The sequence below is a fragment of the Thunnus maccoyii genome, chromosome 11 (genome assembly GCF_910596095.1).
Source record: "Thunnus maccoyii chromosome 11, fThuMac1.1, whole genome shotgun sequence".
In the NCBI taxonomy this organism is placed as follows: domain Eukaryota; kingdom Metazoa; phylum Chordata; class Actinopteri; order Scombriformes; family Scombridae; genus Thunnus; species Thunnus maccoyii.
Window position 1 is genome coordinate 29,956,542 of NC_056543.1, and position 13,639 is coordinate 29,970,180.

The following is a 13,639-nucleotide window of genomic DNA, read 5'->3' on the forward strand; positions in this document are numbered from 1 at the left end:
TCCTGTCAGACGATCTTGTACTCTTTCACTATTTCCTGCTAATAGAAAGCACAGATCAGGTTTCACTGATCCACTTGTTTCCTCTTGTCTATTTCATGAAGATGTCATTTTTCTCAGAGAAATAAGAGGATTGTGATTTGGACCGGGTTCTGCTTGTTCTGTTGCACTGGGAGTTTGCAGTTGGCGCTTATTTTGGAGGAGATATTGCAGCCAACTGACTCAGAGACACAAATATTACCAAATCCATGGGAGTACTAAAAGTAAGCAAACTAGATAAAACACCAGTTCTCAACATGCAGCCAAGTTTATGTCCATCTCACTGCACTGCTCTTGAATGGGCCTTGAGTGTGCTGCCGCTCAGAGTTGGCTGGATCCTAACTGGGCCACTATCATTCGAACAAACTCAGAGAAACTGTTCTATATCACAATAAAAGACAACTCTCTACTTTCACCATACCCCTCTCGTCTTTTGACTGTGAAACTCTAAGCCTCTGTAGACTTGAAAAGTGACTTTGAAAAGTTTGTAGTTTGCCTCTTCACTGAGAATGGAGGCTGTGGTCCACAGTTACAACGGATTCAGTAAAACAGTGTTTTTGTGGTGGAGGAAAAAAAGTCGATCTTCACGCTTGTCTCCTGCTCTTGCATTAGTCAGACCCGCTCTGTCATTCCTCACTCATTGGCTGCCATGTGCAACTTGGTGTGAATTCCTATTGTAATTTACTTACTTGTCCCATATTCTTACCCATATTTTGTCAAAATTATGACTGACCTTACTGAAAATATGAATGGACAGAGGAATTTATGCTGCAGGAGAGGTCTTAGAGTTTTTATGGATATTTTTAATACCCTTTTTTTATGCTATGATGAATTTTCATTGTAACAGCAAATGAATTCAAGCTGACCACAGCCACTGTCCTTCGTGTTGGAAAAATGCAAATTTTTTATACTCACCACAGTTGGAGTAGAGTGTCACTTTAAAACTTTAAGGCTGAGGGTAGCCACTCTGGACTATGAATCATACATTGTGGCCACTCAGTTACTGGTGGATACAATGCGCACACTCAGCACTTGTCCAATTACATGCTTTCTTGCAAAGCACAGCTGGTGCATGTCCAGTGGCATACTTGCATGGAAATTAGTTTGCACAGAGATGATTGCATTTTGTCTAATCGTGCACTTTTATGTAAATCAAGTTCTAGCAAAGTTCAGCCAACCTCTTGCTCACAGTAAAACACGTGACCTGATACAGACATAAGGAAATGCCGTTGTAGTGTACGACCAATGTGATGACAGAGAACGGCTGAGCTTTTACGTGAAATTGAGGCTTCCTTTTTCATACATACATGATTTTCATAAGCCCAATAAATTCCCCTCCGATACTGATTAGTAGCTTTCTTTTTCCACTCATGCATAATGACATATCCTATATTTGAAAACATCCCTGCTGTTTTCATCTTGACTGCTGCTATTTGTGGAAGTGAGTGCGTAGTTAACGTGCTCTAAGACGGAGCACTCAACAACAACATGAGAATGAATTCTTGCAGTGGGCACACAGTATTAGGACACAGAGAGTTCGTATCACTCAGATTCATCAGAGACAACACACTCTCCTTCACTGCTGTAAGTGCTCACTTGACAGCGTGTTATGAATATATTTTGAATAATAAGCTCAGTTGCTGTTGTTATCTTTATTGCAGGGGAACTAGACTTGCCTCTGGTGTCTCAGTTTGCATCTTGAGTGCCAGTGTGCCTCAGCATTTATTCAATTATTCTGTTTCATGTGAAAAGCAGACTTGTACGAGTAGTTTTAGTGTTCTATGTCTGTAATTATTAAAATCAACTTTCCATTTTGTGTTGTATAATGGAACTTTGAGTTTAAGGTTGCCACCAGATCTATTCCTTCCATCCTTTCTGACCAAATGTCAGTCTCTTCTTCTTGTAATGGTTTGCTGAGTCCTAATTTACATCCTGTATGATGATGTGGTTTGATTGATCGCATTTTTTTGAAGATTATTTTTACACTAATTGTCTTTTAAAAGAACAGTTTGACATTTTGAAAAGTACAAAATAGTCACTGCACCTGGAGAAAAATAGTTCCAGCATGTAACTCCTTGTAAAAACAACTTTTTTACATTTCTGATTGTGTACGAATTAAACAAATATTCCTTCATATTTACACACAAACATGAGAGTGGTATCGATCTTTCATCTAACTTGCGATCAAGTGTATTTGCCAAAATGTCGAACAAATCCTTTAAACTGATTCTAATGTAACATGATTATCAGATCATAATGTGTTAATGAAGGGTTGCAACTAATGATTATTTTCATTATCACATCATCACTATGTAACATTTTAGAAGCTGACAATAGCAAATGTGTGATGTTTTTGCTAAAAAAAAAAAGGATTAAAAGGATTATTCGATTTTCAAAGTTGTGGATTCATTTTCTGTCGATCGATTAATCGACTAATCGTTGCAGCTCTACATGAATGTTATTAGTACAGTGATAATTGTAGTAATAATGTCAGGCCAGTTTTACTGTAAAAATTATGCCAACAATGATGTAGAAGTGTTTAAAAACAGTTCAGTTTGTACAAGCTAAGGGAATGCATGACAAGCATTATTACAGGACAGGTCATACCAGGAGAGACATTAATGTTTCTCATGGTGTTTCATAATTCAGGCAGACTAGGGGACGCCTTCTGAGTCCACTTCTTTTCTCTCTACAAGCTCTGGGCTTCTCCAGTAACACGGTGAGTGTGTTGCAGGATATTTGTAGCATTGTTTTAGACGGTTTCATAAGGCTGTGTTGGTTCCGAGGTCTTAAAGTTAAGATGGAGACTGAATGCTTTCACCCCCCCCGGCTTTGAATAAGTCTGTCTGGGCAAAGAGAATTCCTACAGGTTGTCCTTTTCTTCCCTTTGTCATGCTTGATAGCAGTGCACTGGATGCAGAGACCTACCTGGCTATTAAAAAAAGAATGTGTTTGCTGTCAGAGTTTTCAAAGCATTGTAGGAAAACGGATTTGAGTGCTAGATGTTGACATCAAAGAGTGCCACGCGGCCTTGTCTCCCGTATGGCCTGTGTTGAAATGTGGGATCTATATTTGGAAGAATCTCCAGTAAGTCAGCGTCCACTCTCTGTCTCTTCTCTTTTGAAGCATGAGATGAAAAATTAAAAGTGCCTTTTCCTCTGTTTGTCGGTGGGCTTGTCTTTCTTCTTCAAAGGCATGACTCACGGAATGACCTTTCAGTTCCCAGGAGATCACCAAATGCTTTCAAGCAGCCCTGATGCCTCCTGTGAGGCACCAGTCAAAGCCAAACTGCCAAATTGCTTCATCTTCACGTTCCGTTCTGTCGAACAATGTATTTTTTGTTGTGCTTAATGGTCTTGAGATGTCAGGAAGCTGCTACATTGAAGGTTAGAGGTATGATTTCGACCATTTTCACACTTGGCCCAGAATCAGATTCTTGTTTTAGCATCTGTCAGCTGAACCACACTCATCATTTCTAGCACTTGTTTAAAATGAAAAAGCTCCAATAAACCTACTGTACACTGTCTTCCCAGCACCAAATTACAGACAGATAAAGTTAGCAACCAGCTGGTGAGCATACTTAAATATTTGGCAGCTAAAGAGACAGGAGGACAGGAGACAGCTAAAGAGGAGTTGGTAAAGACCAAAAGAGCTAATAGGAGAAAGAATATTGGACTCGGGCAGCAGGAAACAGGACTCCTAATGTTACCCCCTGGCTGTTGAATGTGTGAATAAGAATCTGTTTGCTAACATGATTGCCAGAACAATTGATAAGGTAATATGATGTTGTGTTTACATCTTGTTGTGCTGCCCCCAGGAGGCCAAAAAATACATTATTGCTGTTGGAATTATTTCAGAATTTTAACTTTTGAGCATTTGTGTTTTGAAATTTACTTTGTCTCATCTGACCACATCACCTCCATCCCAGTCGCCATGACAGACAACATTATGTGTCATGTAGACCAATCAGATTACCAGCATATGGAGCAACTGCCTCTCACATTTGATGCAGACTCCATGGAACTGCTCAAACCAAACCCTTTGAACACTATTTTGTGGTGGTCCCAAGCTTGATAATAGCTTTCACACCTCACCAAACATACTCTTAGGGCTGGAAAAACCTTTCCTGTTAGCCTATAAGCTGAAAATAAGATTTCCTGAAGGAGATTACCTATACTGAAAAACTGTATACACCAAGTATAAAGTGTGCTTTTATGTGTTTGTTCATCGGAACAAGGTATATTTTAGATATTTTTAGTATGGCAAAAAGGAAACTGCACTGTACTGTAACTGTACTGTATACTGCAATGTATGTGTGTTTGCCTATGAAATACTACCTGTCTCAATTTGTTTTCTATTTAGTTTAATAGATGCATCTACTTGTGAAGCACATATACAGTAAAGTAACACTGTCTTGCATCTTAGTAGGTGTTTCAGCTGATTGCTACTTTTCAACGGCTAATGGATGAATGAATGACTCCAGTCTCTCTCTCTCTCTCTCTCTCTCTCTCTCTCTCTCTCTCTCTCTCTCTCTCTCTCTCTCTCTCTCTCTCTCTCTCTCTCTCTCTCTCTGTCTATATATACCCTGCTAGAATATAGGGATGCATAAAGTATGTAAGTGATACAGCAGACTTGATTGACACATGATTATTCTCCAATAAAAGGCTTCACTTTTCATTACATAAGGTTAAGTTAATGTACAGTGGTAGAGTGCACTTTGTCTTCCTAAAGCAGAAATAGCATGAGTCTAATAATAGAAGTCTTATAGGATTCTCATGGTGATATAAACTATATTACATACACAGAGCTCATACAACAAAACCTTCCTGTGGTTCCTACAGCTTGATCCTCAGGTTTGTTCCTGGTTGCAAAGGCATTAATATAGCAGCTGACAGCTTTTGAGGTAAAATCCGGCAACAAATAACTGCAGGCTCTCACGTGAGAGACTTTCACTCTCTTGTACATTGCCCTGCAGAGTGTGGCTGGCAGTGGGCTGTACACAGTAATCAGCATTCAGCACATGACCTGCATTATATCCTTAAAGCACACAATGTGCCTCAGTGTGCTAACTAAGGGGGTGTACATTTGTAATCAATTTAATAATCTAATCAAAAGTAAAAGTAAAAATCAGACTGACACAGTGTTGCTTTACTTACCAAGGGGCAAAACAGAGTTAACAGAGGCCTGTTTATTTCTTTTACATACTTTTGCTCAAAATAAAGTCTATGGTTTGCTGAAGCCAGTTCCTCCAGGAATTTGTGACCTTGCGATTACAGTAATTTCTGTTTTAAATGTCATTAGTCTCAGTGTTACTTGAAAAACTTTGCAATTTTCTCTTGCTTCCTGATGATTTTTTAACATAAAAGTGGTAGAAGAATCATCACTGTCCTCCTGCATTGCCTACTCTCAGGCTGTGCATTGCTTCCAACAAGCTTCGCCAATTCAAATGTCCAAAAAACATTCAGAACCTTACAGCTAAAATTAACTATAAATAACAATGGTGCTCAAACTAAACATGTGATTTATGGAGCTAGTTGGGAGCTGGACTCGGCGTTGTAGTAAATACTAAAGAACGTAATGACTAAGTGCCTCATTCAAGGACACATCAGCAGTGGTAATGACAGAGGGTCACCACTGGCTCCATACAGCCACCATCCTGATGGTTGGAGATTGAACATGGGACATTCAGCTTACAAGCTCATTTCTCTAACCTTTAGGCCACCGTGCCCACCCTTTTGGGGGTATTACCTCCACCAGCTGTCAATAGGCATTACTCAAAACATTGCTCTACAGCATCACTAGTGGTTGAAAACTCAACCACACATCATGTCGGGCATCTCTAGAAGAAATACATGAAAAGTCTGTTGGAAACTTGACGTCTCAGGGTGGATGTAGGAAGTATGGAAAAAGTAAAGTGTGAGTGAGATGGAAGAGGGTAAAAACTCTGCTGGTTAAATATTGTCACCTAGGATGTCATGCTCTGTTGTTTATGCCTCTGCTTGTAATTATTAATCACCCACTAATATAATGTTGCACACAGTTGAGCTGGACTGGCACCTTCCATAGTTTCTATCATTGTACCTTACTTAACAGACTTAACACAACATAGGTTTTATTCTGTAGTTGTTGCTGTGGCTTTATAACTGTCAAAATAGGATAGAAAAGATGATATATGGTTTGATTAGTTAATGATTAAGCATCAATTAGCCATGTTTGAACATTAGGGGCGGGCAATATGGTTGATCACATATCACAATAATAATAATATTTTTTCTGATATTGATATATATAAATGGTGTATCAATATGTAACATGGTTTACATGTTAAGTATTTCTAAATTGTGGCCAACAGTTGCCAGTTTATTAAACTACACCGTCCAAAATGACCATAAAGCTGAATCAAAACCTCTCTAAAACAGTTTCAACAAAATCTGATGCCTTCATTATACATGGCAGGGCTGTTGTATTAGACCGCAAAAGTTTTAGCCTAATAAACTGGAAACTGAGTGTATTATTAGTTCCAAGAGAGACTTTTTCGCTCATTGGCAGTTGCACATGTTGTATGTACTGTATGAGGTCTTATTTATATATACATAATACATACTTATGATAGATAAATGGAAGTAATCAGGAAAGTCACATGAGGTCTAGAATAAACATACTGATATGATATTATTTTGGACTCAAAACTAATTTTATTACTTAGAGGACGCATTATCACATCTCAGATGTTTATATAAGAGATGCTGAAACATGGTTCATGCTTGTTTAATGTTGACTTAATTTGATTACTTACAAGTAAAGGTTCCATCTGCTTTTCTACTTGCTGCTCACTTGTCAGATGACAACTTCCATCCCCTATTGTCAGAAGACAATGAGGAGAACTGACTGCAATTTATATATGACCAAACATTTAAAAAGACTTAAAATCCCATTCACCTCTAAATTAGGAACTGTTTTTCATGCATGAAAGAACATAATCTTTGGTAAAAGCAACATAAAGTTAGTGCAATTGTGAAACACTACAGTATATGACTCTTCACAGCTGAGGTAGGACACTGCACTTAAATCTCTGTTTTGTTTTATAAATCAGTGGTGTTGATGTGGTCATGTGCTGCTGATTGGCCTTTTTTTTTTTGTAGAAACACGAGACCAGAGAACTGCACTTTGCTCAGCCGAGACACATAATGAGACTGATGTGTTCATGGTGTTGTTGAGCACTGTCTACCTACAGATGTTTATTTGCTGGTGCCAATTGCTGCAGTGGTCTCCATTAATCAGATGATAACAGAAACAAGGGCAGTAAAGAGTAAAATACCTGTGGGAGTGCCATTAAGCACGCAGCTTTTTTGCCTGGAGTGTTACATCACATCTTTTCTCCGCAGTTGGGAATTGGAGCTGTGTTCATGTGTCATGCAGCAGCGTTGTCTTGTTTGACACATCATTGCTGTCGCAGGTAGTTGGTCATTTGGGGACTCTAAGCTGCATTTAGGTTGGTTGTGTTTTCCATCACAATGACTTGCCTGAGTGCTCTTGACTGTCTTTGGTTCAGCAGGTTTTGAATAGTATTAAGATGAGTCAGCGTGAGAGAAGTGAGCAAAACAATATGCATGAATCACCGAGGGAAATTACGGAAAATCATTGTCCCTCACTGTGTATGTTAAGTTTGAGAAGACATTAATGTATTTCCGTCTATTAACGCCAATAATCAGCAGAGACCTCATCATTTCCGCTGTAGTTATTTGATAATAGAATTCTGCGTTCTTAGCCTGGGGACAGTCTCTGTGTTAAACACGGGTGATTTTCTACTCTCACTTTCCCTCTGCGGTAGGAAAAGCCCATAGGTCTCCAAATAAGGCCTGAGTGAGCGCCGGCAGTATTAATAGAATAAGACTGCTGCAGGGGAATATTTGTATTGACCTGTTGAAAGACTTTATCTGATGCATGCCGTTTCCATGGTAGTGTGGGGGTGGGATGCTACGAGGCTGCAGTGTAGCTACAGCTAGCTGGCTGTCTGACTTCACGGTAGGTAGCAGGAACCCATCTTTAAATGTCAAATTTGGTCAGTTTCAAGATGATTTAAAGCAGGACTCTTTGTTTTCTGTGACCATTTTCAACGTCTTTACTGAAACGCACAGACTGTGGGGTTTTCTACTAGGTAACAATTCTCCCAAGAGCAAAATAACACATCCTGCTCTGCTGATTATATGCCTCAAACACATTTGTAATGCTGATTAGCCACTTACGGACTGGAAAACACACTGTAATTCTTAAGCAGAGTTTCAGCTGTCAAGAAGCATTTCACCCCAAATACATTCTTGTTCACTGAGTGTCATGGAGTTGTGCAAAGTCAGGGCCTTGCTTTTAGGAGATAGAACTGCTGCTACAAATGTTTGATGTTTTGTAGCATAAAAATCTTTAGTACTTAATTTTAAAATGTATGCAATATTACACCATTAACTTTGACATTAATGATTAAGATTCTATAACAGTTTGATCTCCTATACCTCCTAAACACTGACATTCACTTTACTGTAACATTATGCAGAGAAATCCTTTATGCCTTTAAGACTGTCCCTGTGTGTTCATAGGATTCTCTTAATTGTTTTTGTATTCACAAAAAATAGATTTTTCAAAAATATTTCTCATTGTAAAGCCCTGACTAAAAGCTGATTTGTACCATCTGACATATTCATATAGGTGTACTGGGCTGCTGTTGTAGCCTGATAGTTCTAACTGTTGCTCATACCCTCATGCTAACACTGGCTGCTTCTACAGCTGCCTTCACCACCCTAGCCTAATCCTTAATGTGTTGAAGCTTTTGTTATTGTTGAATTTTCAAAGATGTAATGTTCAATCAAAGTATGCTGGCAGCAGTTACTGAGTATAACATAGTCCATGTGTTAAAGGTTAATCGTTGCTGCTGCTCAGATTCTTTGAGAGCTCTCTCAAAGAGCAGAGCCTACATTTCCCTGACTGAAATGCGATAAGGTACGAATGGAACTGTCAAAGTAATGCACTGTATGCATAAATTATGATATCCAAAATAGAAAATATCATGGGAAATATACATCTGTTTCTGTACGCTTTGACATGTCTGCTTGTAAAGGCTTGACTGTATTTATCTTAAAAGCCATTTGTCTTCATTGGTTCAGTCCAGTTCAGCTGAACAGTGTTTCAGTTAGATAAGGGGCAGAAATAGCAAGGAGTAACCTTTTCTAAATTCACCACCTTCTCTCCGTCTCACACCTCATTTCTCTATTTTCCGTGGTCATGCCTCACTTCCAGGCTAGTCTTCCGCCAGTCACTTTTCCCTCTGAGTATGCTTGGTTTTTGCACTGAGACCTGCTGAGGGGTTTTTGACTTGATAAAGACGTTGTTTTTTTTCAGTTAGTTCCGGCAACAGAGAGGCCCGTGGTGTGAATATGATTCAGCTGGCTGATTCAGCCTATTAAATGGCTCTGTGAAAAGAATGGGCTGCTGGCTTTGGCTTGCTGCTGGCTGCCAGTCCCAGGACCCACTGTATGCCTGGTACTGAATGGAAACAATGTCTTGAGCACTGGTGACTTGGACACATGACAGTTTGCAAGCTGTTTGATTGGTGGAAACTTGGACAGGGTCTATGAAACCCAAATGTACTGATTTTCTGCTACTTAAAGGTCCAATGTGTAGAATTTAGTGGCATCCCGCAGAACAGACTTGGCAGAAATAGAATATAATATTCATAAGTATGTTTTAATGAGTGTATAATCCCATGAAAATAAGAATCATTGTGTTTTTGTTACCTTAGAATAAGCCCTTTATATCTACATAGGGAGCGGGTCCTCTTCCACAGAGGCCACCATGTTGCACCGCCATGTTTCTACAGTAGTCCAGAATGGACAAACCAAACACTGGCTCTAGAGAGGGCCTTTTGCATTTTTTGCGAGTTTTGCGGCCACCGTAGGTTCTCCTACATGCTTGGAAGGGGAGGGTGAGGGGAGGGGTATTCAGTTGGTTGCAATCTACAACCTCATTGCTAGATGCCACTAAATCCTACATACTACATTTTTAAAAATTCAGGTTTTAGTGAGGCACACATGCAAGTGTGCACCAAAGCAGGGTTTTCCATAGACATCCAGTGCCCCTTCTCTTATATCCTGTGCTCCACAGGCTTCTGTAAGTCTTTCTGTATGTTTACATGCACACAAGAAACCTGAACCTGTACTGGACTAAACTGTATATATCATACATATTCATTGTACATACTCAGGTTATGCGGGAAATCAGAAATGTGTTAACATGTTTAATTTAAATCTGTGTGTATATGCTACGGGTCAGTAATCACTTTTCTCCCCCAAACTTATTTCAGAAGGATTACTCTCTGTATTTTAACTTTAACTTAATACACTTTTTGTGTGTGTGTTGGAGGACTGATGTAGCAGTAAGAAGATGGGCTTTGTAGTAAGAGCACAGTGCTTCCTTACAGCATGAATGTGTCTTAATTTTACAAATAGTCAAATAACTGTGGAAGTAGAACTTATTTCAATTTCTCAAGGCTACTTTGTGCTGGTTTCACTTTTAGTTGAGCTTTGGGTGGAATTATTTTGAATACAAGCATGCATCACTATGTGTAATGATTTTTCCTTTCATCCTGTCAAACTGTAATGCACATGCGCCATGTAAGCAGTTGAGACGTGCTGGCATGCTGCAAGTGTTTTTTACCACAGCACATGTACAAGACATTTACCTGTTGGAGGTGTGCTGTTTGCAGAAAATGCAATAAGAGCCTGTTGTCTACAGCTCTGTAGACAACAGGCTGTTTCTGCTTGTACTATACCTCCCCGCAGTATTTATAACTTATCTGCTCCAAAGAGCTCCAAATATCTCCATATCTTGTTGTGTAGACCTGCTGTTATTATAGAATAGCATCGCTAACAAAGCTCAGCTAACTTGGTGATAAAACATTTCATATCCCACAGCGGCTTCACAATAAATAAATGTTGGTTTTTCATCAGCAGTAACTTAACACAACTATGGATGGCTGAAAGCGATCAGGAAACAGAAAAAATAGCCGATATCTGGAAGTACAAACAGGAAGACAGGAGAGAAACTAAACTTCAAACCACAAAAATGATTTAGAAGCAACAAAGTACCAAGAGCTAAACACAGAGAGACTTAAAAACATAGCTTTGCAGGTTGGCTTGGCACGGTGTGGCTACAGTTCACCAACCCGGGCTAGTGAAAAAACTCTAAAAGGTCCCCAGCTAAACTTGTGTGACATTGTGGTTCATAGTTGGCGTCTTAACTCTTTATGTACAGGGGTATGCCTTCTCCAGGTGAAATTTAGTTGGGGAAATCAAGTTTGTCTTATTGCCTACCCCAATTAAGGAAACTGGGTTTCTTGATTACATGACTTTTAAGTAACCTGATTACTGGAGAAAGCAGTAAACCAGGTTAAATAAATAATGCATGTAAACACACTGTATGTGTTTTTTAGGATCTTACGTCACATGTGCTGTCAGATGCTCAGCAATATAGCCAATGGCCAGATCATGAAGTGCTTAAAATATGTTGTGTGGCATCCCTCAAGGTTCTACACTTGGCCCATTTTTTTTTCAGTTAACTGTATCACTTTTGTTTTTCATGCCGCTGTCATGATGTTGACACAACTGTAGTTTTTGTGTCAACCTAGTATGCTTTATAATCTGGACATCCTGCACTTAATACTGATAGAGCTGAAGTTCTGCTTATTGGCCCTCAACAGATATTTAACAGTGTTAACTCTTGTTTTAGGCCTTTGACCAGAGAACAGAAAATACTGACTGTGGCTTTAAAAAGAAAAGTGCTGTATAAATAAAGATTACAATGTTCTGAGGGGTTCACATGATGCAAGGGCATAAGAAGCTTTCAAACCTGGCCTGGATGCCTACTACCGCACCAACTGAAAACTAACTCTGCTGCTGACTAGGACTATGTTGGATAAGCCTGTAATTTGTAACGTGATATCAGCTAGTATACGATTGTTTAACAAATATGTGAGAGATCTCCAAAATCTCTAAAAAGGGCACGTACTTAGTGAGTTTGTTCTGTATCAGAGTAGTTTCACTGATAAGTACACACACACACACACACACACACACACACACACACACACACACACACACACACACACACACACACACACACACACAAACATACAACCATGTAGCATGCAAGTTTCTCTGTGTTTAGTCCTCTAAGAAGACAGACACTGTCTTCTCTGGGCTGTATAGGGATATTCTGATGGATGTTGTGTCAAAATCAAGGAGAGAGGGTTGAGATGCCCTGTTCCTGCTGCAGAGAGGGAGGCACACAAGTGGAGCTGATGGAAACAAAGAGCGCTGTACTCTTAGTTAGAGGGAGAACAGCTGCAGGCCTGGAAAACAGTACATCAAACACTTTGTTTCTCTCTTACCACCTTTGTCATGCAACTCATATCTGACGTTTTAAAGTCTAAATACTTTCTATATAAGGCTCATTGAGTCTCTATTGAAGCACAGTTTACCACAGTAGTTCTGTAATATGTGTGTCCTGAGCTAAATACTTTACATTTGTAACCATAGTATACTATAACATGTTTTTTTATTTCCAGTGGTATTACTATCATACAGTTAAAATGACCTTACATTCATTCATATTGGGTAAGACCTGCCTTCTTGAATCTTGACAACCAATCAGAAATGACAAAAGACAACCTGCGACTGTGACCATATGGAGCTAAAAACATAAAAAGTTGAACAAATTGATTTCTATATCACACATGTACATGTAAAGCACATGTGGAGGAATACAAATGCTTAAAGAATACCAGTTTTAGTTTGAATAGTAGTACATGTATGTATCACATCTAGCCTCAGATGTTAGGAACTGTTAATGGCATAGATCTGATGAACATTGAGCCCCTATTGTGTTCTTAAAGTAAATGAGAGAAATAAAATTAGCATCTCTTTATTTATTTTCTTAAAAAAAGTGTTACAGACAGTAGGTTCAAAACTAGTCACTTAGCTGAATTGTATTTGGAGGGTTAATGATCAGCATGGCATGAAATCTCTCAGCTGGGTGCCATGTTATGGGTGATTAAAAGGGACTGATCCCTTATGGTAAAAAAACAGTTGTAGTTTGTATGATAAAGAGAGCAACAGGGCGGAGAGAGGAAGAGGAAGGGGAATGAGAAGCAACAAAAGGCTTTGACCTTTCCTCTTTGCATTCTAACTCTTCGTCTCACTCTTTTCCACAGATAGTGTCCAATGTGCTGATCTTCTCCTGTACCAACATCGTGGGAGTGTGCACTCATTACCCCGCTGAGGGCTCCCAGAGGCAGGCCTTCCAGGAGACCAGGGAATGCATACAAGCTCGCCTCCACTCCCAGAGGGAAAACCAGCAGCAGGTGAGAGAGAGCATGGACAGGGTGTCATGATGAAATGGGGGAAGGCAGGGTCCAGAAAGTACCTAACATTTGTGGTTAAATCAAATAAACTTGAATGGAATACTCCACAAAAAACTTTAATTGTGAATATTGAACATTCACCTCCTGTAGGCTTGAAGAATTTCTCTGGAAAGTGTGTAGCTTGCTCCGATGTTG

At 39.4% G+C, this 13,639-nt stretch overlaps 1 protein-coding gene across 4 annotated transcripts in view; it reads left to right on the top strand.

Moving 5' to 3' along the window:
• The window catches only part of adcy5 (adenylate cyclase 5), a 94,777-nt gene that overhangs the window by 29,193 nt on the left and 51,945 nt on the right, over positions 1-13,639 (top strand). For all 4 annotated transcript variants that reach the window (XR_006098668.1, XM_042425448.1, XM_042425450.1 and 1 more), the window contains exon 2: positions 13,295-13,444. Coding sequence is in view for 3 of the 4 variants with exons in the window: in XM_042425448.1 (XP_042281382.1) it covers positions 13,295-13,444 (150 nt within the window). In the remaining variant the exon portion in view is untranslated. The remainder of the gene's footprint in view (positions 1-13,294; positions 13,445-13,639) is intronic.